This window comes from Hippopotamus amphibius, chromosome 2 (assembly GCF_030028045.1).
Source record: "Hippopotamus amphibius kiboko isolate mHipAmp2 chromosome 2, mHipAmp2.hap2, whole genome shotgun sequence".
Taxonomy (NCBI): Eukaryota; Metazoa; Chordata; class Mammalia; order Artiodactyla; family Hippopotamidae; genus Hippopotamus; species Hippopotamus amphibius.
In genome coordinates, this window is record NC_080187.1 from 213,085,610 (window position 1) to 213,111,715 (window position 26,106).

The 26,106-nt window shown below is 35.6% G+C and overlaps 1 protein-coding gene and 1 pseudogene across 2 annotated transcripts in view; one reads left to right on the top strand and one right to left on the bottom strand.

The window, feature by feature from the left end:
- ARIH1 (ariadne RBR E3 ubiquitin protein ligase 1) overlaps nucleotides 1-26,106 on the top strand; it is a 102,295-nt gene that overhangs the window by 73,756 nt on the left and 2,433 nt on the right. For both annotated transcript variants that reach the window (XM_057723233.1, XM_057723234.1), the window contains 8 exons: nucleotides 7,850-7,916; nucleotides 9,310-9,416; nucleotides 11,863-11,905; nucleotides 12,429-12,500; nucleotides 15,120-15,250; nucleotides 18,731-18,788; nucleotides 23,787-24,047; nucleotides 25,101-25,213. In XM_057723233.1, the coding sequence (XP_057579216.1) occupies nucleotides 7,850-7,916; nucleotides 9,310-9,416; nucleotides 11,863-11,905; nucleotides 12,429-12,500; nucleotides 15,120-15,250; nucleotides 18,731-18,788; nucleotides 23,787-24,047; nucleotides 25,101-25,213 (852 nt within the window). The remainder of the gene's footprint in view (nucleotides 1-7,849; nucleotides 7,917-9,309; nucleotides 9,417-11,862; nucleotides 11,906-12,428; nucleotides 12,501-15,119; nucleotides 15,251-18,730; nucleotides 18,789-23,786; nucleotides 24,048-25,100; nucleotides 25,214-26,106) is intronic.
- On the bottom strand, nucleotides 244-397 carry LOC130847549 (U4 spliceosomal RNA; annotated as a pseudogene).

The following is a 26,106-nucleotide window of genomic DNA, read 5'->3' on the forward strand; positions in this document are numbered from 1 at the left end:
TTTTATTCTTCAGTTCTCTTAACCTACTTGCCGTCTTAGTCATTCTTCACACCCCGATTTAACTCATTTTCATTTTGGTTTGGATGGACATCCTATGTGCTCCTTAGCTCCCCCATATTTCCCTTACCCTACACTTTTGTAATTGCCTACATTCTTGTCTGTATTCTTTCTTAGGCTGTAAGTTGACAGCCGTTGACTAAATTCTTTGCTTATTTCCATTCAGGATGCGTGACTCTAACCTTGGTATAATACTGCATGAAAATTATTCACTGATCTTTCAGTGCTTCTTAGACTTACTTCTTAAAATTAGTGATTCATTGGATTCACCTTTTTCAATTAGCAATAATCGTGCCTCGGATAAACCTCATTGGCTGCGATACTGCCACTGCGCAAAGCTATGGATTCACCTTTTTACTCTTTTATCATTAATACACATCTGGAATTGTGGTGTTCTCATTCAACATCCTGCAAGGTGTAACTAAAAAATAGAATGGTTTATTTTCGTGTGTGGGGGTTTTTAGAAACAGATAAGCAGAGATGGTGACAGCAGTTCATTGCCACTCAATTCTAGCAAAATTATGCCAGATGATTTTTTTTTTTTAAAGCTTTAACTGATACATATGATTTTTAAAAAATGAACTAAAAATAGAGTTACCATATGATTCAGCAGCCCCACTCCTGGGCATATATCCAGACAAAACTGTAATTCAAAAAGATACATGCACCCCTGTGTTCGTAGCAGCACTACTTACAATAGCCAAGACATGGAAACAACCTAAATGTCCATCAACAAATGAATGGATAAAGAAGATGTGGTACATAAATACAATGGAATACTACTCCGCCATAAAAAGAATGAAATAATGCCATTTACAGCAATGTGGATGGACCTAGAGATTATCATACTAAGTGAAGTAAGTCAGAAAGAGAAAGACAAATACCATATGATATCACTTATATGTGGAATCTAAAATATGACACAAATTTATCTACCAAAAAGAAACAGATTCACAGACATGGAGAACAGACTTGTGGTTACCAAGGGGAGGGGGTTGGGGGGAGCGATGGATTGGGAGTTTGGCATTAGAAAATGCAAACTGTTGTATATAAAATGGATAAACAATAAGGTCCTACTGTATAACACAGGGAACTATTTTGAGTATCCTGTGATAAACCATAATGGAAAAGAATATAAAAAAGAGTGTGTATATATACGTATAACTGAATCACTTTGCTCTATAGCAGAAATTAACAGAACATTGTAAATCAACTATATTTCAGATATAAAAAAAGGTTTTTTAAAAGTGCATCTTAGGATCTTGGCATAGATAATGCACACCTCTATTGGCTAATTCCCCACGTGAGTGAAATGTTCTTTTAAAAAATAGATTGGGGGGACTTCCCTGGTGGTCCAGTCGCTAAGACTCCATGCTCCCAGTGCAGGGGGCCTGAGTTTGATCCCTGGTCAGGGAGTAGGTCCCACATGCCGCAGTTAAAGATCCTGAGTGCCACAGTGAAGATCTTGTATGCGGCAGTGAAGATCCCGAGTGCTGCAACTAAGACCCAGCACAGCCAAATAAGTAAACAAACAAGTAAATAAATAAATCTTAAATTAGATAATACAACTTAAATGCTATTCTTTGATAGTTATTTCCTGTTCAATCAACTTTAAGCAGTGAATCTTAACTATTTACCTTGTGAGGAAATTACTGCCTCTATGCTATCATTCACCTTTAATCTTTTCTACCTCCTAATTTCTGTTAGTTACATAATTACTTTACATTGTCAACTTTATTGTTAAATCTATCCTGTAACAGTTTCTTTTATGTTTTGTCAATAGGTTTAGTCACAAAATTGTAAACCAGTACTTTTATAATATTATAAGTATAAATATTACAAAAACCAAGTAATCTGATGGATCCAGGGAAAAGTAAATGTAGTCCTCTAAGCCTCTGCTGCTCCAAGAAGAATATTCCAAACATCCAAGTCAGACGATTATTTTTTACATTCTATCACATAGGCTTCACAAGAAGCTGTGTAGAGCCTTACATGAAGTCACATGGTTTGTACCATTTGAGGCAAGAGACAGACTAAACTTTGATATTGGTGTGTTAATAACAGTATAGTAGAGTATCTCATCTTTTACAGTGGAAATATATCATTCTTATTTAATTAGAATCAGTTCAATTTGTGATGCATTGGTTTTTGTTTTTGTATTTAATTTTTTTATTAGTTATCAGTTTTTACTTTTTAAGTTCTAAAATAAATTCAGTTAAGTGTGTAAAATACATTAACTTTAAAAGTATGTTTTACTAACCACCCAGATCAAGGTATAGAACTTTTCCAGTGCAGAATATTCATCCCTGTGCCTCTTCCCAGACAGTATCCGTCTCACCCCATGACCTATTCTGACTTCTGTCACAAGTTAGTTTTGCCTGATTTTGAACCTCATTTTAATGGAATTATGTTAGCTTCAGTTAACATAACGTGTGTCTTTGAGATAATGTGCATGTTGTTCAATGGATGTGTACGTTTCTAGGTTTATTTTGTTTTTGCTTTGTAGTATTTTCATTCTCCTGATAATAGACACTTGGAGTATTTTGGTTTGTTTGGTTTTAACTACTGTGAAAAAACTACAAAGAATATTCCTAAATGTCTTTGAGTAGATATGCACTAATTTCTTTCAGGTATATACTCAGGAGTGAGAATTTTTAGCTTTACAATATATAATGCCAGAGTACCTATCTACTTTTCCAAAGTAATTGTACCTTCACTCCTTCTAGTTATGTGTGACTGCTCTAGTCCTTGTTCACAGTAGTCTTTTTTAATTTTAGCTATTTTAGTGGGTATGTAGGGATATCTCATTGTGGTTTTAATTTGCATTTCCTTAGTGGGTAATGATGTCAGACACCTTTCCTTGGATATCCCTTTTTTATGAAGTTCTCATTGAAGGCACTTGCTCATTCTTAAAATTTTGTTACTTTGTCTATTTGTTAATTACTTTCTAAGAATTCTTAAAATATTATTCTGGTATGAGTCTTTTGTTAGATATATGTATTACAAGTATTTTCCTCAATGTGTGGCTTACCTTTTTTCTCTCTGAATGATTTTTGGTGAACAGAAGTTTTTATTTTAATGGCATCTAATTCATCATTTTCCCTCATTTATGGTTATTGCTACTTATTAAATGTCTGCTTACCCCAAGGTTGTGTTTATTTTTAAGGCAGTCTACAGAGAGTTTATGGAGATGCTTTGAAAACATGAGACTTTAAAGTTGTATGTCTCATAGTGGAGTAAATTAATGCCCCCCATTATTTCTTTACAATGAAACAGAAAAGCACTACTTTAGTATTCTAAGTAGGAAATTTATCACAAATGTATAGACTACTCTCTGTTTTAAAAAATATATGATTAAGGGATCAGAGCTCAAGTTTATACTGAAATAATTTCCTTGTCTCATTGAAATGCAAAATGAAATAATCTGTCAAGTTTTGGTAATTAATAAGGTAAAGCATATATAGATAGGGATTAAATTACTGATAATTATTATTTAGACTTTAAAAAATGTTTTTGAACTGTAAATGTAAAGTTATAGATTGAAGGGAAGCAGGAGAAGGGTGTTGGAGGGCTGCGTGAAGCTGATTGTGTTGGGCCTTATAGGCAATTATAAGGTTTTTGGCTTTTATTCTAAGATAGAGCCGTGAGAGGATTTTGAGCAGAGGAATGACATGGTAACATAGGATTGCTCTGACTGCTGGTATTAAAAAGAGACTAAGTGGGAGCAAGGAGATTGGGAGACTATTAAAATAGTCTGGAAGAGAAATGATGGTGGTTTGATCCAGGACTGAAGCTGAGGAGGTAGTGAGAAATGGTTGGATTTCGAATGTGTTTTCAAGGTAGCGTCAGATTGACTCTGGTAAAAGAAGGCGATGAGCTGGAGATGATTGTAAGATCGTTTTGACCTTTGTTTGTGATTAGATGAATTCAGATGTATAGTATATGTTACATTGCTTTTTAATGACCAGAAATTTGAGCAAAGATTTTATAAAGTTGTTAATCATCACATTGTCATAATCCTACAAATCAAAATGCCCAACAGTAGGGGAAAATGGAATGTAATACAGCTTTTAAAAAGATTTATGAAATTATTTTAATGCATTGGAAAATGCCTATAATTTAGTTTTAAAAAACTAAGATATAAAGTAATATGTAGTAAGTTCTCTATTTAAAATTATATATCATACATTTACCAGAAAATAGAAGGAAGGGTCCAGATGTTGAGTGGTTATTCCTCCTGAGTAATAGGGTTAAAGGTGATTTTTATTTCATTCTTTATACTTATCTATAATTGTTTTGTCAGGTTGTGCGGGGGGGGGACCCTTTTTAAAGAAAAATATTTCATCATTATTCCTAAATTGAGGCATAATATTGTTGAATTATTCAAGGTGCTGTTATACAAGTATAAGGCATAGTTTAGTACTTGGCATACTGAAAAAAAATCCTGGTTTAAAGTTACCCGGTTTCAAAACAGCTTTCCAGTTGTCTCATTTGTAAAAGCGTAGAATTATCCCAAAATTCAAGGGTGTTTAAATGCTTCTGACTATGTGCTCAGAATGTATATATAGAAAGCATTCAGTAGAAGTCATTTTGTTTACTTTCATAAAAATTCTACGACGACAGTTGGCATGATAGCTATTTTCAACAGAAGTGATGGTAACAGGTTTTTGTGAAGAGAATTATCTTATTAATGGCCAGGTTGACACTTGCCTTCTTGAGAGTGCTTATTCTCAAAGATGAGAGATCACTTCTTTTTCTTCCCTATCACCAAATTAATTAATGCTTAGTTATCTTGGCCTAGTATCTATGGCTGACCTTTTCTCGCCAGTTATGCTTAGGCTAGAGTCATCTGTAAGAAATCATTAGGGTTTGTCACATCAGAGAAGCATTATGGGTAATAAAAGGAGTAAGATGTATTTGGAAATCAGGGATTCTGACTTAGAGTCTGGTTTTTTTTTTATTATTGTTAATTAATTTATTGGCTGCATTAGGTCTTTGTTGCTGCACCTGGGCTTTCTCTAGTTGCAGAGAGCAGGGACTACTCTTCATTGTGGTGTGCAGGCGCCTCATTGCAGTGTGGCTTCTCTTGTTGTGGAGCACGGGCTCTAGGCATACGGGCTTCAATAGTTGCGGCACACGGGTTCAATAATTGTGGCTCATGGGCTCTAGAGCGCAGGCTTAATAGTTGCGGCGCATGGGCTTAGTTGCTCCACAGCATGTGGGATCTTCCTGGAGCAGGGATCAAACCCATGTCCTCTGCATTGGCAGGTAGATTCTTAATCACTGCACCACCTAGGAAGTCCCTGAGTCTGGTTCTTAATTATTTTTTAATTGATGTAAATTTCATATAATATTCACCATTTTGACTACACAATTCAGTGGCTTTTAGTATATTTATATAATGTTGTGCAACCATCACTAGTATCTAATTCCAGAGCATTTTCATCACCCCGGAAAGAAATCCCATATCCATTAAACAGTCACTCTTCACTCCCTCCCCTCCTAGACCCTGACACCCACTCATGTGTTTTCTGTTTGTATGGATTTGCTTATTCTGGACATTTCATTTAAATGGAGTCATACAATATGTGATCTTTTGTATCTGGCTTCTTTCACTTAATGTTTTCAAAGTTCAGTGTTCCATGTTGTAGCATGTTATAAGGATGCCATTCCCTTTTTTTTTTTTATATTTATGTATGTATGTATTTATTATTTATTTGGTTGAACCAGGTTTTAGTTGTGGCAGGTGGGCTCCTGAGTTGCAGCTCACAGGCTCCTTAGTTGCAGCTTACAGGCTCCTTAGTTGTGGCATTTGAACTCTTAGTTGCGGCACGCGTGTGGGATCTAGTTCCCTGACCAGGGATTGAACGTGGGCCCCCCCTGCATTGGGAGTGTAGAGTGTTAACCATTGCGCCACCAGGGAAGTCCCTGCCATTCCTTTTTATGGCTAAATAATATTCCATTGTATGGATATTACATATTTTATTTCTCCATTCATCAGTTCTTGGACATTTGAGTTATTTACACTTTTTGTAGAAACGTTTGTGTTATTTGAAGATTTGTGTACAAGATTTTTAGTGAATACCTGTTTTTAATTCTCTTTGAGTATATATTCCTTGGAGTGGAATTGCTGGGTCATATGGTAATTCTGTGTTTAACTTTTTGAGGAACTGCCAAGTGCACTAATTATTTTTATACCTCAGTTTCAGCATCTGCAAAATGTGGAGGTTTACTCATTTAAAAAATACTTATTAAACACTTTCCACAGACCAGGCAGTGTACTGGACATAAGAGATCCTTTCATGGAGCTTATTGTTTGGTTGGGGATAGGGAAGCAGGAAGGCAGATATTAAACAAATGATTGTACAGGTAGCTGTCTAATGAAAATTACTATACATTGTGTAAAGGAGAAGTGTATAACATGCCATAGGAACTAAGGGAGGGTGGTCTACATCTAGACTGGTATGGTGACTTGTCAGAAAAGGCCTCCTTGAGTAACAGTACATCTTAGCTGAGTTAAATAATAATAATAATAGCAGCTTCATCTTATATTTATTGAGTGTTTACTATTTGCCAGGCACTCTTCTAGTCTCCCAGCTCTATTTCTGCTATCCATTTTACAGATTAGTAAAGTGAAGAAATGGAAAAGTCAAAGAACTTACCCTCATTTCATAGCTAGTAAGTTGTGAAGCCAGTATTCTAATCTAGGCTCTCCCACCTTAGGGTCCCACCATGGTAATCTTTTGTTTCCTTTCCAAGGGATGTGGCCCCAAGCAAAAACGTCTGAGTAAGGGTTGTGCATACTGTTTTGAAAGAATACAGATGTGAGTGGCACAGGACAAGGGTGGGTTTTAGTTTTGGGGGTTTTTTTTTTGGTCACACCGTGCTGCATGTGGGATCTTATTTCCCTGACCAGGGATCAAACCCGTGCCCCCTGCAGTGAAAACGTGGAGTCTTAACCACGGGACTGCCAGGGATGTCCCAGGGTGGGTGGGGTCTTATGGAAGAAAAGTGAGTGGGATAAGAAACTCAAGAATTAGATGATGCCAAATTGTACATATCTTTCTCGTTCATTTAGGAGATTTTATTGAGATTGAACTAGGCATTTTTGATATCATTCTTGCTGGCTTTGTCAGTGGTTACTCTTTTTCTGCTTTAACACCATTTTCTTATAATACCCACAGGAGTGTTTACCATAAAAATTAATGAAACTTAAGCTTCAGGGTTCTTCACTTTCATGGGTTCCTGTGAGTTCAAGAAATTCTTGTCAATTATAGTGTTCTAGGTGGATAAGGGAAGCCAGGTTGCAATCAGTAAGCATTTCTGATAAATTACCAAAAGATTTCAGAAGAAGGAGGCTATCAAAATTATATATAGCAAAACTGGATCCATTTCTGAACATTCCTATCAACATCCCTTATTTCACACACTGATTTTTGGGAGAGGATCTTAGGGAAGATGTCTGAGAATTGCTGTCTTAAGGCAAGATATCAAAGTCAGAAAACTCTGAAAGGGGCAATGTTTGTTAAGTCATTAGACTATAATACAAACTGGGTAAAAACAGAATATTTAGTGTATAAGAAACGGGAAAGCATCTAAAATGAAACTATAGAAACTTTGAAATTATTATTTTGATTTATACAGTTCCATTTGTTGACAGTTTATGTGTATTTTAGTATTTTCAATTTAAGGCAGTATTTATAGCACAGAGCATTGAAATTTTGTTTCATAAATGTGGAAAATACTCTTAGCTGAAAACTTCCTGATAAGCTATTTTTGTTCTCGCTTTCAGGCGCCTGATCACAGATTCAAAAGTTAAATTAAAGTATCAGCATTTAATAACAAATAGCTTTGTAGAGGTAAGTGATTTCTCATAAGTTTTCTTTCTTTAAATAAAAGGAATTCTGTTTATTTATAGGAATATCAGTTTGTCATATATAAGAAACACCTTTGCAATAACTTCAGTTATTGTCTTTATTTATGAAGCATACCAAAATACCTTTATTTTCAAAGGAATGTGACAAACCAATAAGTTGATGTCTTTTCATGGATCTTGAGCTTTGATAATAAAATTATTTTTATAGTCTTTATCTCTAGCAGAGAATTGTAGCTGATTATTAGTGATGTCATGTTTAATCATGTTTGGCACTCTAACCCTGCTATATCTCTGCTTGTTTTATCTTCCATTACCAGTAAACTTTGTTTAAAAAGAATTGTGTAGTTTGTGTTTGTTTTATCAATATCTTCTAACAGAAGTTGGCAGATTATGGCCTGCCTGTTTTTGTAAATAAAGATTTATTTGAACATGCCCATCTATTTTGTGACTGCTTTTGTGCTACAGTGGCAGAGTTGACTAGTTGCTAAAGAGGCCATGGCCCGTGGAGCCAAGTATCTCTATTCTCTGGCTCTATGTGGAAGAAGTTTTCCAGCCCCTGTTCAAGAGTATCAGTGTAACTTGGTATTTCAATTCTAGACAGTAATTTTAATTTTTTTTAGATCTGAAGGTCAGATCTTCTAGAAAAATAGCATTTTTGGGGAATAGTATATTTTTTGAAATGGTCAGTAAACTTGAATTCTGTTGGAGTGTTCCTTGAGCTGTGTTTTGTCACATAATAAAAATACTTAAAAAATTATATTTCTTTTGACGAACTAAAATGCGATCTTTGCTGTGTTTAGAACTGGCTTTTGTTCTTAGCTTTTTATGGTCCAAGAGAGAGATTTCTATGTGTATCCCTTAGCTTGTTTCATACTTTTCTATAGCGTGAAAACTCCTTCCCTGAGTAGGAGCGTATCTTGTTTTCTTGTATCTTTTAAAATTTACCAGGGAACTTCCGTGGTAGTACGGTGGATAAGACTCTGCGCTCCAAGTGCAGGGGGCCCTGGTTGGGGAACGAGATCCCACATGCATGGCGCAACTAAGAAGTCCTCATGCTGCAACTAAATGTGCTGCAACGAAGATCCTGTGTTCTGTAACTAAGACCTGGTGCAGCCAGAATAAAATAAAATAGAATAAAAAGAGCCCTGAAATAGAACCATAGACAGATTGATGCTTGTTAATGATCTATAATCTTAGAAAAACAACCCGTCCAAAAGCATTGCTGTAGAAGACTAAGTATTGGTGGCAGGTTTGGTGGTACCATCCCCACTTTGTGATAGTAAGGAAGTAGTATAAATAATTGCATCGTGTGCTAGGAAATCTTGCATCATGATTTAATTTGCTGTCATTTTTTTATTTTCCAACTTGTATTTAAGTGCAATCGACTGTTAAAGTGGTGTCCTGCCCCAGATTGCCACCATGTTGTTAAAGTCCAGTATCCTGATGCTAAACCTGTTCGCTGCAAATGTGGGCGCCAGTTTTGGTAAGCAAGTGATATCCTAAATTGCAGTAGTGCACATAGCTTTTCTATTTATTGTTGGTGTAAAATAGTAGAAAAAAGCAACTATACCCCAATAAGAAAAAAGAAAAAGAAAAAAATAGAAAAAATTCTTTACCTCAGGTAGGTGGGCGATATCAATTTTAAATAGTGTATATTTCTTTTAAATAAAAATTAGATTAAAAAGTCACATCAGGGTTTCCGAGGCGGCGCAGTGGTTAAGAATCCACCTGCCAATGCAGGGGACACGGGTTTGATCCCTGCTCCAGGAAGATCCCACATGCCACGGAGCAACTAAGCCCGTGCGCCACAACTATTGAGCCTGAGCTTTAGAGCCCGTGAGCCACAACTATTGAGCCCATGTGCTGCAACTACTGAAGCCCACACGCCTAGAGCCTGTGCTCCGCAACAAGAGAAACCAACGGCGATGAGGAGCCCGCGCACCACAACGAAAAGTAGCCCCCACTCACCGCAACTAAAAGAAAGCCCGCACACAGCAAAAAAGACCCAACACAGCCAATAAAATAAATTAATTAATTAATTTAAAAAAAAAGTCACATCATAAGATAATTTTTCCTCTCTCTTTGTTGCTCTAACTCTTGGATTTGTTTTCTCATGGGGAGGAAAACGCAGCTGTGATCATATTTTGTCACATGCTCCACTGGAACATATATGGGAACAAACTTAAAAATCTGAGATAAGAACTCAGTTCTTCTCATTTCTGATTGACTTTATTTTGTGAAATTATGTTTGGTTCCCTCATGGCTCTTCATCTCTTTCAGGTTATCTCTTAGGAAATAAAATACACAGTTAGGTATTTGTTTTTAATTTCCTTTATTCTGACAAGTTTAATCTTACTCCTAAAAAAATATGCAGATAAATTTGGAAAGATAAAACTTAGTTGATTAGATGTGGTTTTTTTAACTAACAGTTTTTCTGTGGGGCCTCTCGCCACAGCTTTCTTGGTAACCTTGATTCTTGGGAGTTCTACAGCATACTCTTTAGCCTTTGAATTCTAGGTTCATTTTAGCAGGGAATTTCTAATACCATGTATTGAAGAGTTAAGATGATCTTACATTCCTTTATGGATGGATTTTTCAGAAATGAGAAGCCAATCAAGCCAAGGGGCTCTATGACTAGCAAATAGACATTTTATTGGTATTCCATAGCATTCACTTTTTCCTCCAGTCATCTATAGAATTAGACTTATACATCATTAATACTAAATATTTCCAAAAAGAGTAGGTAAACTCATAGAGCTTAAATTTATCTAAAATACGTGCTATTTTGGCAAAGATTAAATATGCATTATTGTTTCAGAGTTTACCCTGTAGACAGAGGGTAGGGTCTGATTCCTTACCTACTTTCAAATTTACTTTTAGTATAAAATATTTCAAATACAGACTTAAATATAGAGAATAACAGCAATGAATACTTACATAGTTATAACCCAGCTTAATCAAAATCAGTATTTTGTTTTTGTCAAGAAGTAAAACATGACAGATACATTTGAAACCTCTTGATGTTCCCTTCTCCATTCCATTCCCCATCTTCTTTTCCAGAAGTAACCATCATCCTGACTTCATTTAAACTGATAGTACTTTATTCTTCTAATTTGCACAGGATTTTTGGCATTCCTGAATTACTTGATTAGCTAGTTAATCAGCCATTCCATGGTTACTTTTTTGCAAGCATTTGTCTTTATTCTTGTTATACTTTTTAAACAAATGTATATACCATGTACCTAGAAAACAAAGGAATTAGCAATTAATGTAGTCTTAGAGAATATGTAGTCTTAGTCTTTTGTTTTATACCTTGCTTGGTATAGTTTATCTCTACTGGGCTGAGGTTCGTTTGGTTGGATCATGCAAAGCTGTGACCTGTTTGCTTCCCACATATTGCTTACTGGGTATTAGTACTAAAGTATAGAATTACCCTACAAATTCAGACTTTAACTTCATTTGGAGTGTTAAATAAAATATTTAATGTATGCTTATGAAGCAGTGATTGAAACTTAAGTTCAAATTACTGAACATGATTTCATTTTGGTTTCAATTAGACAATGGTTGGCACAAGGAGTTACACATATTAAAAACTATCAGAAAAATACAGATCTAAGTAAATGATTTTATTGTCTTAACAGTTTGGTAGCTATTTTTAGATAGTCACCTATTATGAAATTGTCATCATAGCATGTCTTCATTCTTACAAGTAAGTCTTCATTTCACATACAGATATCCAAATATGTGTTGGTTCTAATACTAAATGCTAAATAATTTACTGTAGAATAAAATAGATGTGGTTCCTGTCCTTGTATTTGCCAGTCACTAGAAACTGATAAGTACTGAGGAACTATAAAGCATGAAGTTGTTTGTTTGTTTACTTACAGTAAGTAGGACTTAATTCTTTTAACTCTTGTGTCACTTAACAGCTTTAACTGTGGAGAAAATTGGCATGACCCTGTTAAATGTAAGGTGAGTTTGCCTGGCATTTTCATTTTTAAATAAGGTAGTAGAGTACTTCTAAGACTTTATGACTGAAAGCCACAGCCCAGAGTTTTGTTATTTATTCATTAGTAGATGGAAGATAGTATTTTGCCCTTTTTATTTCAGGTGATCTTTTGCAAGTATTCAGGGAGCTTTCCTTAGGAGTAAAGTCATCTCCTGGTTATTATCTCCTGAATAATGAGGGTTAAGGCACCTCCCTTGGAAGGCTTTGTAATTAGTTAAGGGGAATGACACACCTTGTAGCTGGACTTCTTGTTGAGCTCTAGGTTCCCCACTTAATTTCAGCCAGAGAAAGTCCTCCTTTGGTTGATTTTTGTATGTACCTGGACTGGATATGCGAATCATAGGATTTCTTGGTTTAAAAGACAGTAAACCCAGTGATAATCTTGTCCTTTGGTTTTTACATTTAAACTTGACTGTATTTAAGTGTTGATGTTATTTACTATCCTTGAGTCTTCTATTGTACTCTAACATTCTTATTTCTAAACAGTGGTTGAAGAAGTGGATTAAAAAGTGTGATGATGACAGTGAAACCTCTAATTGGATTGCAGCCAACACAAAGGTTGGTGTTTTCCTTCAGTAAACTCTTGGTATTGAAACTGATAAGGATAGGTGTATCAGCATTAGCAAAAGTAGTACGTTTTACCTAGTAAAGGGCCTTGTTTTACCTTTTTCTTGATTAAGGTTTGCTTTTTGTTTTCAGAATGATTGCCTATTAATAATTGTCCTTTGTTTTACTGTTTGAATTTATTTTATTGACTGCAGTACCGCAGTATGCATGGCACTCTGCTTTAGAAGTTTTCTTCTTTTGGAAAAGTGATAGTTGATAATTTTTCTATCCTGGGGTTTGATAATATTTTTTCATATGGTTCTTGGCTGCCTTTTAGTATACAAATGTATTACAGGGTTTATTCCACCTAGCCTTTTTTTTTTTTTTTTAACTAGACTATATTTCTGCCTTTTAAAATCCCTAGGGTTTAACTTTTAAGGAGTCCTTTTTTAGGGCAGTATTCAGAATGACTGAATGGCTTTCTGTTATGTAACTGAACTGGGCTTATAACAAGTTTAACATTTTTAACATGTTAAACTTCCAAAATATGATTTATTAAAGAGACTTGAATCCTGAGAAATAGAAGCTTTGGGGTAATATGAGTATCCCTGGTTTTTTGGTTTTTATGTTTTGAATTACATTGGTCATGATACTAGCTTCAAAATTCAATATCTTTATGCCGGGAACCACTTCTTTAACCCTAAATGAATGTCTTACAAATGCAAATAATCTTGAGCACCCTTCTTTTCTATCACTAATAGGTAAGCATTTGAATCCGAACTATGTACCCAGCTAATTGTTTAGTAGAAAATTGTATAAACATTCAATCTTATATCCTATTCATATAGGAAGTGACTTGGGTGATGATAATAGGGTTATTCATGGGGTATTTATTTTTATTATTGTCTTTCGTATATGAAGATGATGCTTTAAAGAACATTGAGTTGTTTGACATATGTATACATTTCTGTCTCCCAGAGAGCATTAGCAGTAAAACAGTGAGTGCTGTCACATAAAACAAGTGCCCACATCATTGAGGAATATGGTTTTGAAGTTAATATTTCTGTGCTCTCTAAAATCATCATGATAAACATACTTTATGGCACTCAAAAAAACTTTGTCAGGAAGTGGTTGCTTTTGTTATTTTTTAAAAACTTTCCTGGTAGTCAAGCATTCTTTTTCAAAAATTGAAGATTTCCCCACCAGAAATGTTCATTAAAATCCCAGAATCTTTAAATATGCTGTCAAACTAGTGTTTAGAATAGGGCAGTTATATTTTCCCTAAGTAGTTTGATTAAACTGTAGCTCTCTTTCTGCATCTAGAAAAATCCCCAAATAATCTAAATCCCCAAGTTTAAAATAGGGAGTATAGGCTTGAATATGTTTGACTTTGTTTAGAAGGTAAATTATTAAGCAAGAATGGCAATTTTTAATAACAGATTTATCCACTTGGCAGTTTTGAGATGAAACTGAGGAGTTTTTCTCCTGACACATTTCAGAAGCTTATTTTTGTTATTAGCCCCTTAAATAGATTTGCAGATTATTGGTATGTTAAGAAATTAATACTATTTGTTTAATTATAGCTAAGAAACATAGAATGAAACAGATATTTTAGGCCTGGAATTTGCTTCTTTGGGAAAATGTAGTATTTTTTTATGTGAGTGACTTCAAAAATTTTATTGAAAATGTATAGTTAAAAATTGCTGTATTGATCTGTTTTAAATTACTATAGTTTATGGGTAGCATAATCTGTTCACAGTAGCTGAATTGTACAAATAATATGATGGGTGATACGCTCCCCCTCTTACGGGGTAACAGATGTCAAACACAAAAAGAACAGCAAAAATCTAAGCTTTACATCTTATAGTTTTATTAAAAATAATGAGTAAATTTGATCTAGATTTTTTCAATAGAAAAAACAATATGCCTGTAGGATAATAACTTTGGCTCATTAGCAACCAAGAAAATGACACAGACTTGGTTTAAAAAAAAAAAAAAAAGTCATCTCTGTGGCACAGTTGAAAATGGACCACAATGAGAAGACTTTAAAACAGGGGTATTTGGCAGAAGTTGGGAAATTCAGTAGCCACAAAAAGAATTTACCAGTCTTGCTTGCCTGACTCTTTAAGCCAAATTGCTTCTGTTTGAATCCTGACTACCATTTGCTACCTGTGTGACCTTGGACTAGTTTCTTTAAAATTTTCTTAGTTTATTCATCTGACAAATGAAAATAGGAATAGGACCTCTATAAGGATTATGAGCTAATGCATATAAAACACTGAGAACAGTGTGTGGGATACAGGAAGTATTCAATAATTATTTCTAGATGTCACTAGAAGAATATATTATATTTACATGAAAATGTTTAACCTCCCATAAAACTATTATTAGTATGTGTATGATTAAAAGTACTTAAAATATTTTTGTCCCCCAACCCCACTGAAACAAATCCTTAAATTGTTTTACACCTTAAAAGCCAATAATAACTCATTTTCAATAGTCATTATTAAGTTTTTGACTAAGTGCTTTACATATATTAATCACAATAAATGTATTTAAAAATAAACCAAGTCTAGAACTGGCTTCTCCTCAGTGTAGCATTGACACCAACTTTATAGTTTCTCTTCATAGGAATGTCCCAAATGCCATGTCACAATTGAGAAGGATGGCGGTTGTAATCACATGGTCTGTCGTAACCAGAACTGTAAAGCAGAGTTTTGCTGGGTGTGTCTTGGCCCTTGGGAACCACATGGATCTGCCTGGTAGGTTGGGGAAATGAAGGGAAGAACGTGTTCACATAAGTATGTGATATATCTGCTGCATATTATGTATAAGGTTTCTATCTCATGGAAATTGCCATCTAACTTGGAAGCTAGATAAATGAACACAGTGTGTGATTAGTGTTAGAAGTATATGCAAGATATCCAGAGAGAGGGATTGATTAGGCTTATTTCACAGAGCAAATAACAACTGAGTTGAACTTTAAGGAGGACTAAGGGTTCATTCATTTAAAAAGTGGTAGAAATAACATTCAGGGCAAATGGAGCAGCATGAACAGAGGTAGAATGATGTGAAAGTACATGACTTATTCAGAAAAGAGTTGCATTGTCTAACATGTCTCTCTAGACAACAGTTGAAAACTAAGAGACTTGGCAAAACCCATTCCACAGTTGTCTTTTAGTTATCCTGCATGCCATTAAACAAAATATTTGTCCCAAACTTTAAAAATTGGAAAATTTCCCAGTGCAATCCAGATTTTTAGCCTCTCTTTGAAACCCAGGAACAGTCCTGCATTTCTGTTTGGCAAAAATCACATGGAATTGAGCAGTAGCCCTTTAGATGGAGCCTTTACTTTGCAGTTTGTTTTCCCCCAAGACCGAAGCTTATTGGCATTTTCATGTATCATGATGGCACTAGTCACGTTTGGTAGCAATGTATACCTTTGTTCCATGCATGTGTCTTACCAGTTTGGGAAAAATGCATGTTAAATAAAGGATGCATTGATGCATTTTTCTCAAAATGAGAAAAATGGGAGCTAGCACATCTGGTAAAAGTGAAAATATTTCTGGGTGTTATAATATGCAAATTGCCTTTCACTAATTTATGTTACTTGCCTGTCTTCTATTGGTGTTTGAGTTTGTGGCCCCTCATAAATTGTGGGGAATAGGAAAAGAGAAAATAGGTTGGGACCTAAAGTAGTTTGGACATCATCAGAAGGATTTCAACTGGGAGTGACAAGATTAGATCTGTAGTTTAGATGAGAGGGCTCTTTATTATGTGCTTTACATACATTATCTGGACATTGTGGCTGCTTTGTAGAGAGTGGGTGGGAGGGGAAGGAATTGGCAAGTCAAGACAAGATGAGGAGGATCTGAACTTAGGACAATGGCAAGCCTTCCCTTTTAGTTTCATTAATTAGAGGAGTAGTAAGAGGGATTGTCTGTCTGAAATCAGCTCTAAACCAAGTAAAAACTAATTGGTTAAGTGAAAGTAAAGAAAGTGATCTTACCACTGTCAGAGCCAAGGGAGAGGTATTTGGGGTTTAGGTACTCTAGATTTTAGGAAGGCAAACTGGAGGATTAGAGTGTTCCTGGAAACTAAATTCACGTGAGTGTATTTAAACAAGCCTAATGAAGGGGAGAGGGAATGGGGAAGAAGAGAGAGTGAAGAGACTGTGTGTAAGGAAATCTCTGATCACAACTCAAATTTTAAATGAGCTGTACTGAAAAATCTAAAGGGTACAAAACAAATGATGGATACAGAAGAATGAAGAATGGTCTGGACCAGGGCTATCAGAAATGTTGCTTATGCCTTGCATTTACCTGTGGTTAACATTGCAAATGAATCATGCTGTGCTTTCTTGTTTAAATCTGAAAATGCCTCAGAATCTTCAAAATAGCATTCCAGGTAGCACTATCAGTCATCTGAGTTAGAAGTAAAGATGGGCCCTGCTTTCTTGGCCTTAAAATTCTTAATAATGTTGGCAAAGTAAAGCCCAGAATAAGTTGAGGCTCAAAAATATCTAAAAATATTGAAAGTTTTAAAGGATATATCAGATAGGAAGAAGAGGTGTTAATAGTTGACCAGTAGAGGGCAAGAAGAGATCATCTTTGGGCTAAATTGAGTAGAGCAGTTATTGGTGAAAGAGGATTATAACCCAAGCCGGGGGAAAATTAATAAGTCTCCTGACTCAGGTGAATTGTGGTCTGGTTTACTTTAAAAACTTTAGGATGAGATCAGTGAGCCATTGTTGGTTATTTCTGAGTACTTACTGAAAATAGAAAGGTACCAAAGATTGGGAGAAGACAGAATGTAATCCCAAATTTCCAAGATTTCTGATTGATTCCACAAACTGCATATGAACCATATAATTTAGTTTTTCTCTTATGTGAAATTTCAGAATCAAATGGTATTATTACAGTGATGGATTAGGGAATGTTTGGTGAATTTCAGCAAGGTATTTCATTGTGGACTGAGAGGTTTGTGGCCTAGGCTGTGAATACAGACAGGGATGTTTGGGATTAAGTGAATGACCGTTACTTGGAGTACAGATAATAGATTATGTCTCCCTAGTGGAATGCTTTAAAGGTTTGCTGAAAGGCTTCATCCTCATCTTTTTTTATTCACATAAACTATATACTGCTTTTCTGGTCAGTTGTATTGATAATTTTCTTGAACTAATAGAAGAATCTTGTATACATTTTGGGGTAACATCAAAGAGGGGTATTGAATATATAAAGCATTATAATCCTGAAGGGCTTAACTAGCTGGAATAATGAATCCAGTTTAACAAGATTTAGATTAAATTCCAAATTCTTCTAGAAAGGTCACTGTTAAAAGATTCTGAAGACATGAACTCACTAGTTAAGAGCATGGTCCTCAGTTGGCAGACAGGCATAAGTTTAATTTCCATCTCTGAAACTCTGTTTTTGTGACCTTAAATACGTTGCTTATCTTCCCAAAACCTAATTTTTGGTCCGCTCAATGAGGATAATAATAATATATATTTCATAAGGTGGTTGAGGGGATTAAATGTGATGGTACAGTTAAAGTCCTTAGTAGGTGGATGATATATATATATTTAGTAAACATCAGCTGCTCCTGTAATGAAGGCTCCCATTAAAGAAAACTGGTAGAGTAATCAGAACAAGGGAGATGCTAGTCTTACACATCTCCACTCCTAGAGCTGACCTCTCTAGGCAAATTTCCCCTTGCTCCTCGTTTTGTGTATTATTCAGTTTTCAGTGATTCCTGTAAACTGTAATAGCATATAAAGCATATAGCACAGCACCTGTTACATAGCAGTCTGTCAACTATTGGTTCTTTTTTGTGCATGCAAGTAGATAAGAAGGTGAGTAATTCTGGAAAAATTGGGAATATTTGGCTAAATAACAGACAACCTAGGAGATGAGGTGATTTCTTTTTTCAGAAATTGAATTAGAAGTTCAAACTACAGTTGGTATGTGGAAGTTCTAGAATAACAGTGTTTTCAAATCAGCTTACTGATAATCATTAGAATGGACTACCTCGGGAGGTGGGGAACTGCCAATTATTAGTAGAGAACTGAGTCACTATTATGGAAAGGATTCAGACACTAGGAGTGTTTGTTTTTTGCACTTCAGTTTATCTGTGTAAAGGAGAATATTGGTTCTAGGTAATCTCTACATCCAGGCTAAAACTGTGTGATTTGTTCCCTTTTCATTGATTTATGGCTTTATGGAATCCTCTTCACTTATTTTAAGGTACAACTGTAACCGCTACAATGAGGATGATGCAAAGGCAGCAAGAGATGCACAGGAGGTAAGTACATTTATTTTCAGGTAACAGTTGAACAGCACTGTGCATTTTATGTTGATTAGGGAATAATTTAGCAGAAGTGTTCAATTCTGAAAGATTTGTTGAAAGACAGTCCAGTAAATGTTGGGTATCTGTGTACATGTAGAAAGGGAATCTCATGCAAAATGCATATCAGGAGTATTCCTATTTATAGGTTTGTTTTTTAAAATTAATCTGGTGAGGTAGCACACTTTAGGTTTCAGAAGTCTTCGGTATCAAGATTTTCCCTTCCCAGCAAGAAGACTAAAGAACACTGTTTGTTTAAATGCCACTGCTGCTATTTATATGCAGTCCTATTTCTTTTTAATTAAGTAATTACCTCATTGTTCATCGAGAAACTCTAATGATTTTAGGTGAGCTGATTTGGGGAACTGTCTCAGGAGGTAGGGATTTCCCTATTACTGGATAAGGAGATAACCCACTGTTATAGTAGAAGGGATTCAAACCCTAAGGGTGATTAAATTCAGTAACACTTTGAGTTCCTTTCGGACTGGTAATTGTCATAATTGTAGAATCCTTGAATTTAATCATTCCTTACATTCATCCATTCTGTATTGAAATTCCCTAGTTGTCTCCCCAAAATCTTTCAAAATGGCTTATCTTGCCAGGATGCAACCCAAAACATAGCCTGTTTGTTGTTTCACTTTTTAAATGCTCCTTTAAAATTTATTATAATTTAAATTACCATAAATACAAAGGTTATATTTATATAACCTAGGCTGTCATATTACAGACTTTCACAATATTTGTGATATCCTTTTAAGGGAGGAACCCCCCTACAAATTCCAGTGTAGATTTAAATTATATTCATTATCATATTACTTAGCTATGTTTAAACTTAAAACCAACTGTAAACTTTTTTTTCTATCTTTTTAAAAAATAATTCTTCATAAAGAGTTTTGGGGTTTTTTTAAAATAAATTTGTTTATTTATTGGCTGTGTTGGGTCTTCGTTGCTGCACATGGGGTTTGTCTAGTTGCGGCAAGTGGGGGCTGCAGACTGCTCTTCATTGTGGTGTGCGGGCTCCTCAGTGTGGTGGCTTCTCTTGTTGCAGAGCACGGGCTCTAGGCACATGGGCTTCAATAATTGTGGCACACGGGCTCAACAGTTGTGGCTCACGGGCTTTAAAGTGCAGGCTCTGTAGTTGTGGTGCACGGGCTTAGTTGCTCTGCGACATGTGGGATCTTCCTGGAGCAGGGATCGAACCCATGTCCCCTGCATTGGCACGTGAATTTTTAACCACTGTGCGGCCTAGGAAGTCCCCCAGCTGTAAACTCTTAAGCAACTATACAACTACACCAAGAAAACCACAGAACCAGTGAAACTCAAGTTAAAACTAGTTTGACAGAAGTTATTTGCTGAAATTAAATTACTATTGATAGACTGTTTTAAGACTGGGTTTTTAGAATTTAGTGTTACTGTACTACTAAGTGCCATGTGATAATTTGTTCTCCCAACAGTTTTCTGTATCTCAGCTATTGCATCAAAATTTGATTCAATAAGAATTTATCACTAATATATTAATGATATATTACAGTGCATCAGAATTTGATTCAATCAGAATTTATCATTAGTGTATTCTCTTATCACTTAACTATTCTCATTTTCAACTCTGGTGCAGTTAAAATAATACTGCTTGATGCCAATTTTAGCCATTTCACAAATATAAGACTTGAAAATGTTCGTTCTCATAAGTTCATTCAGATAGTCTAGAGTGTTTGTATTTTCTTTAGGTTATCAGACTTTTAATAATTTAAAAATTGCATGGTCTATTTAAACCTGATCATTTGGCACCTCTACTCCAGTTCCATCTAGCATCTTTAGACTCAATTTGAGAAACATCGTCCCATGTAATCTTTGTATAAAAAACTCTACAATGACAGTCATGCTTTTTCCACCTCCCATTTGGAATCAGTTCTGCTGTTGCATTTTTATTTAGCTGTTTGTCATTGCATCTCCTTCTGTTTTGGGCTTGTTTTTAAATCTTAGCCGTTTCCCCCTTATGGCTTTCTGCTTCTGTTTTAAGCAGTCACAATTGTCTTACATTCTGCTGAGGAGACCATAAATGTTCCTAAAATGTTCTTCTAACTTTGACAATTTTTTTAGTCCGTAGAGCACTGTTCTTTTTCTCTTAATGCTGCATTACATTTTTCCTAGTTTCCATTTTCCATGGTGGGCTTTTAGTTTTTACTTATCCTGAATGAAGAGTAGTCTGCCTGCATCTAGCCAGAATATGGTATTTGCTGGCGACGAAAGGTAGATGGGTTATGCTTGGGCTTACCTAGTCTGCACATTTGGGCGCTGGTAAGAGTACCTTTCTGAGACCCACAGGGAGAGTGGATTATTGGGCGTAGCTTCTAAGCCCTTCTAATGTGTAGATTGTAGATGCTAGAATGCATTATTTTTCTAGCTCATATCTGTTGGACTAAACTAGAATCTTCTGACCCTGTGGGTGCACAGGGAAACATTTCATATGAGTGCCTGTATTTGTTTATTTAGTTAGTGGAAGCCATACCTCCCAGAATGGAGCCTATCATTGCGCACACATCTAGTGTATTCTTTCCTCACTTCCCCTACTTCCATGCTTGGGCCTAGTGTTTTCTGGGAGTTGTAGTTCTTAAAAAGTACTAGAAGGTTGGCACACAGTACAGAAAGAACGTAGATGGTACTTTGAGTGCTTTGGAAAGGTGTTACCTGTGTTGTAGAAAGTTGTTGACTTAATGTACTATGCCACAGTTATGACAGGGGTGGACATTTAGATTCTTTTCTCTTCTCTCTTCTTTCTCTTCGCTGCCAGGGAACTTCCTGATTTTTCTTATTTACTAGACCTGGAGTCAGTACACTTTTTCTGTGAGTGGCCAGATAGTAAATATTTTCTGCTTTGCAGACTATATAGTCTCTGTTGCAATTACTCAGTTCTGCCCTTGCTCTTGTAATGCTGACTCAGCCATAGACTTAAATGAGTGGTTATGGCAGTGTTCCAGGTTAACTTTGTTTACAAAAATAGGCAGCAGCTGGATTTCACTCACAGGCCACAGTTTGCCTACCCCTGTTGTAAGCAGTCAGGTTGCTGTTTCGTTTGTTTTTCCAAACTGTTTTCGGGACACTGATTGCATTTCTCAGTCCAGATTCTGGCATTTGATTAAGAAATGGATCTTATTTGCAGTGGTGGTGTGGGTTTTCTTTCATGTTGAATTTTAAAGGTATTTTAGTGATGCAACTGTTTGAGATTGTTGTTTACATTAAATCAAATGTTGGTCACATTAAGTCCTATAACATACATTTTAATACATAATTTAGGTTTTCCATTTCATCTTGGGAATATGACAGGCTTAGAAATATTAGTGCTTTGGGGGAAAATAAAATGCTAAGCAGATTATTTTCTACATATATTTTTAGATATAATTGGCATAATTTTAGGTTATTATATATAATAGTGTCTAATAACAGTACTATTATTTTTAATCTAATAATGATTAGATATAATTGGCATTATTTTCCATTGTGTAAGCATTGATTTACTACCTACCTGACTGTTGAAATAGTATGACTTGTATAGGTTTTTTGAGATGTTTCAATGTTGTATGATACTGGATCATGTGATTGGCTAGTTATGTGGTTCACAGATAGCAGTTCTAAGCAAGAGACTGCGCATAGGACCTAGTAGTATCTGTGCTGGTCATAGGCTTTAAGGCATGAGGAGAGGAAGAGGAGGTGATAGAAAAAGAAAAGAAATATGTACGTGTGGTAAGAAACCTTTCCATGGTGGTTGCATTTAGGTACTAGCGATAACAAGTTTATTTTTGGGGGGCTGACTGGGCCTCGCGGCTTTTGGGATCTTAGTCCCCGACCAGGGATCGAACCTGGGCCATTGGTAGTGAGAACGTGGAGTCCTAACCACTGGACCGCCAGGGAATTCCCCCAAGATTACTTTTTTAAAAGTGTATCTCCTCCAGAGATTTACATTATAGTAGGAGAGAACTATGTGAATTTTTTTGCAGTATGATAAATAATACAAAACAAATTTAGATCCAGTATCATATTTTTTTGGGTAATACTTCACGTACTTTAAAAGACTCTTCATAAAACTGTAAAACTATTATTATGTTTGTATATATATATTTATTATATATTATTTTATAATTATACTATATTAGATATTTTTAAAGCAGTACTTTGTTAATATCATCAACTATCCAGTATTCAAATGTCCCCATTTATCTCATAAACTTTCTTTTATAGTTGGTTCAAATCAGAGTCCATACAGGTCCACAAGTTGGATGTGATCTTCTAATCTATAGGTCCTTTCATTTTTTTGTTTTTTTTTGGGGGGGGGGGGGTTTCTTCCCTTGCCATATATTTGTTGAGGAAATTAAGTCATTTCATCTTGTAGAATTTTCTGCATTCTGGATTTGCTGATTGCAGCTCCCTTTAATAGGTTCTTCTATCCCTGAATTTACTGAAACTGGTGGTTAATTTTAGATGCTTGAATTCAGACTCAGTTTGGGGAAGGATGAGGAAAGAACACAGAACACTTAACTGGTGGTACTGTATAGTTTCTGTTGCATTATATTAGGTGTTATATGATGTCTGGTTGCCTCTCTTTTGTTTTCTACTTTAAAATATTGATATACCTTGTTGCATTCTGCAGAACAGAGCTATCCAGTAGAACATTCTATAATGATGATGTTCTTTATTACCACTGTCTAACATGGTAGGCACTGACTGCAATATGGCTGTCAAACACTGAGGAACTGAATTTTTAATTTTAATTTAAATAGCCACATGTGACTAGTGGCTGCTGTATTGGAATGTACAGGTATAGGACATTCAAAACTCTCTTTGTTCCCGATTTTAGCCTAAATTCTTATACCGTTTCATCAGTAAATATGGTATCAGCTTTTGTGTATATATAATACATTTGTTACAGTTATGTGACCTTAATTTTTCTTAATGGGACAGCGATCTAGGGCAGCCCTGCAGAGGTACCTGTTCTACTGTAATCGCTATATGAACCACATGCAGAGTCTACGCTTTGAGCACAAACTATATGCTCAGGTGAAGCAGAAAATGGAAGAAATGCAGCAGCACAACATGTCCTGGATTGAGGTGCAGTTCCTGAAGAAAGCAGTTGATGTCCTCTGCCAGTGTCGTGCCACACTCATGTACACTTATGTCTTCGCTTTCTACCTCAAAAAGAATAACCAGTCCATTATCTTTGAGGTAGGAATAGTTACTGAGGGGGGGGAAAAAAACCCATCTGTGTGTCATAGGACTGCTTGTCTTTCACAGATAAGATAAATAGAGGTTTAAAGGTTACTCTCTGACCAAAAATGTGGATTAAAAGTTTAATGTTTATTAGGAGGATATAAGAAATTTAGATTTCTTGCTATAAACTATGTCCAAATCGATGTGGTTAGCCAGAGAGAGACTTAGTGTGCACACTCTGGAATTAGCCCTGAATTTGAATCTTGACTTCATCACTTTTTTAGCTCTCTTGACCTCAAGCAAATTACTTAACCTCTTCTATATCTCTCTTTTAGAATGGCAGTAATACTTTCCTAGAAATGTTAAGAGGTTTAAGTGAGACAGTCCATGTATAATGCTTATGTAACACCTGGCATATCATAAGTTCTTTCAAAAGTCTTTATTCAGGCAAAACTAATACATATTATTAGAAGTTCATGTGGTGCTTGCCTTTTGTGGAGAAGTAATGACTAAAAGGGGGCTTTTAGCAGTAAAGGTTTTTCGGGTAGAGATGCATGCAACATTGATGTTGATAGCTGGATGGATAATAACAGTGACTAGCAGATGGGAACTTAGGTGGGTAAATGTGCAGAACTAGCCATTTAGTAGTAAAGGATAACAAAATTTTAATCTTGCATACAGTGTTCTCTTATAAGAAGTAGGTATCTAGCCTAGATATAAAGAATAATGGATTTCTGTTTTTTCCTCAAGCTTTGGCAAATAGCAATTTTCAGAATTAGAAGATTCCAAAACTTTTTCTTATGTCCTTTCAAATTGTCCTTGATATTCTTCCAGAGGTAATGGATAAATCTTAAGTTCTTTTAACATTTAAAAATTTTTCTTGGAAATGAGAAAACAAGTTGTTAGAGGTGAAAGTGCTGAAGGGCTTTATAGTGCAGTTAAACCACCTGTGAAAATTACAAAATTGGTGTTGAGCACAGTCTGTCAAGGAAGCACCTAATAAGATGGTTTATCTTTCTTCTTTCTTTTGAAGGCAGAATTTACTATATATTCTTCTTCCTCTTACAGAATAACCAAGCAGATCTAGAGAATGCCACAGAGGTGCTCTCGGGCTACCTCGAACGAGATATTTCCCAAGATTCTCTGCAGGATATAAAGCAGAAAGTACAAGATAAGTACAGGTAAGGTTTTTTTCAGTAGCTGTTGAACAAGAATGTCTGCCACTGGTGGTCTGGTATGCCTTAGTGGTGAAGTTAGAGGATGGTGAAATTTGTGTTTAGCATATTCAATAACTGAGCTGCTGCCATGTTTCTCACAGATTGTTTCTGTCCTTTGGGCAACAGATTCCAGATAGTGCTACTCAGACATAGGGAGGAAATCAGCCATTTATCCCACCAGCTGATTCTGCTTCTTCCATGCATCTTTATCTATGTAGTTACTGCCCTGACAGGAGGAAGGACCCGAAAAATGGCAAGTGACTATTAGGATGAGGGTTGAGGTTAAGATCCTGGCCCTAGCTTAGGGATCCTGTGGATCATGACTGTTGACAAGTGAGCTACCCAAACTTTTTAAAGGGTATTTCTAAGATTTGTTTTTTCTAAGGAGAGATTTACTTTGTTCTAGAGATACATGATACTTTAAGATATGTCACCTCTTAAGCAAAAGATGCAAAATGTTTGCTTTCTTAACATGGAGCGCTTTCTCCCAAAGTTATTTTCTGGCAAATACTAATATCTTTTTAATAGTTAGAGAAACCTTTGGGAATTTGGAAGACTTGGAAATTTAGTCTTAAGTAATATTTTCACTTCCCTTAGCCAGCTATAGCTACCACTAGTACTTTAAGATTTTACAGTGGTGAGTAAATAGCCCCTGAAATCACTTCTTCCTAATACTCTTTACTTATCTGTAGAATGACAAGATTGAATCAGGTGAATTCTAAGGCCTTTATTTTATTGCTCTAGAATTAATTTCCCAAAACTGGGAACTTGAGCAAATACCTTCTTAAAATTAGAAATAGTCATGTCTTTACATCTAGACCTGGATAAACTATAGGGAACCTCAAAAAATAAGTAAA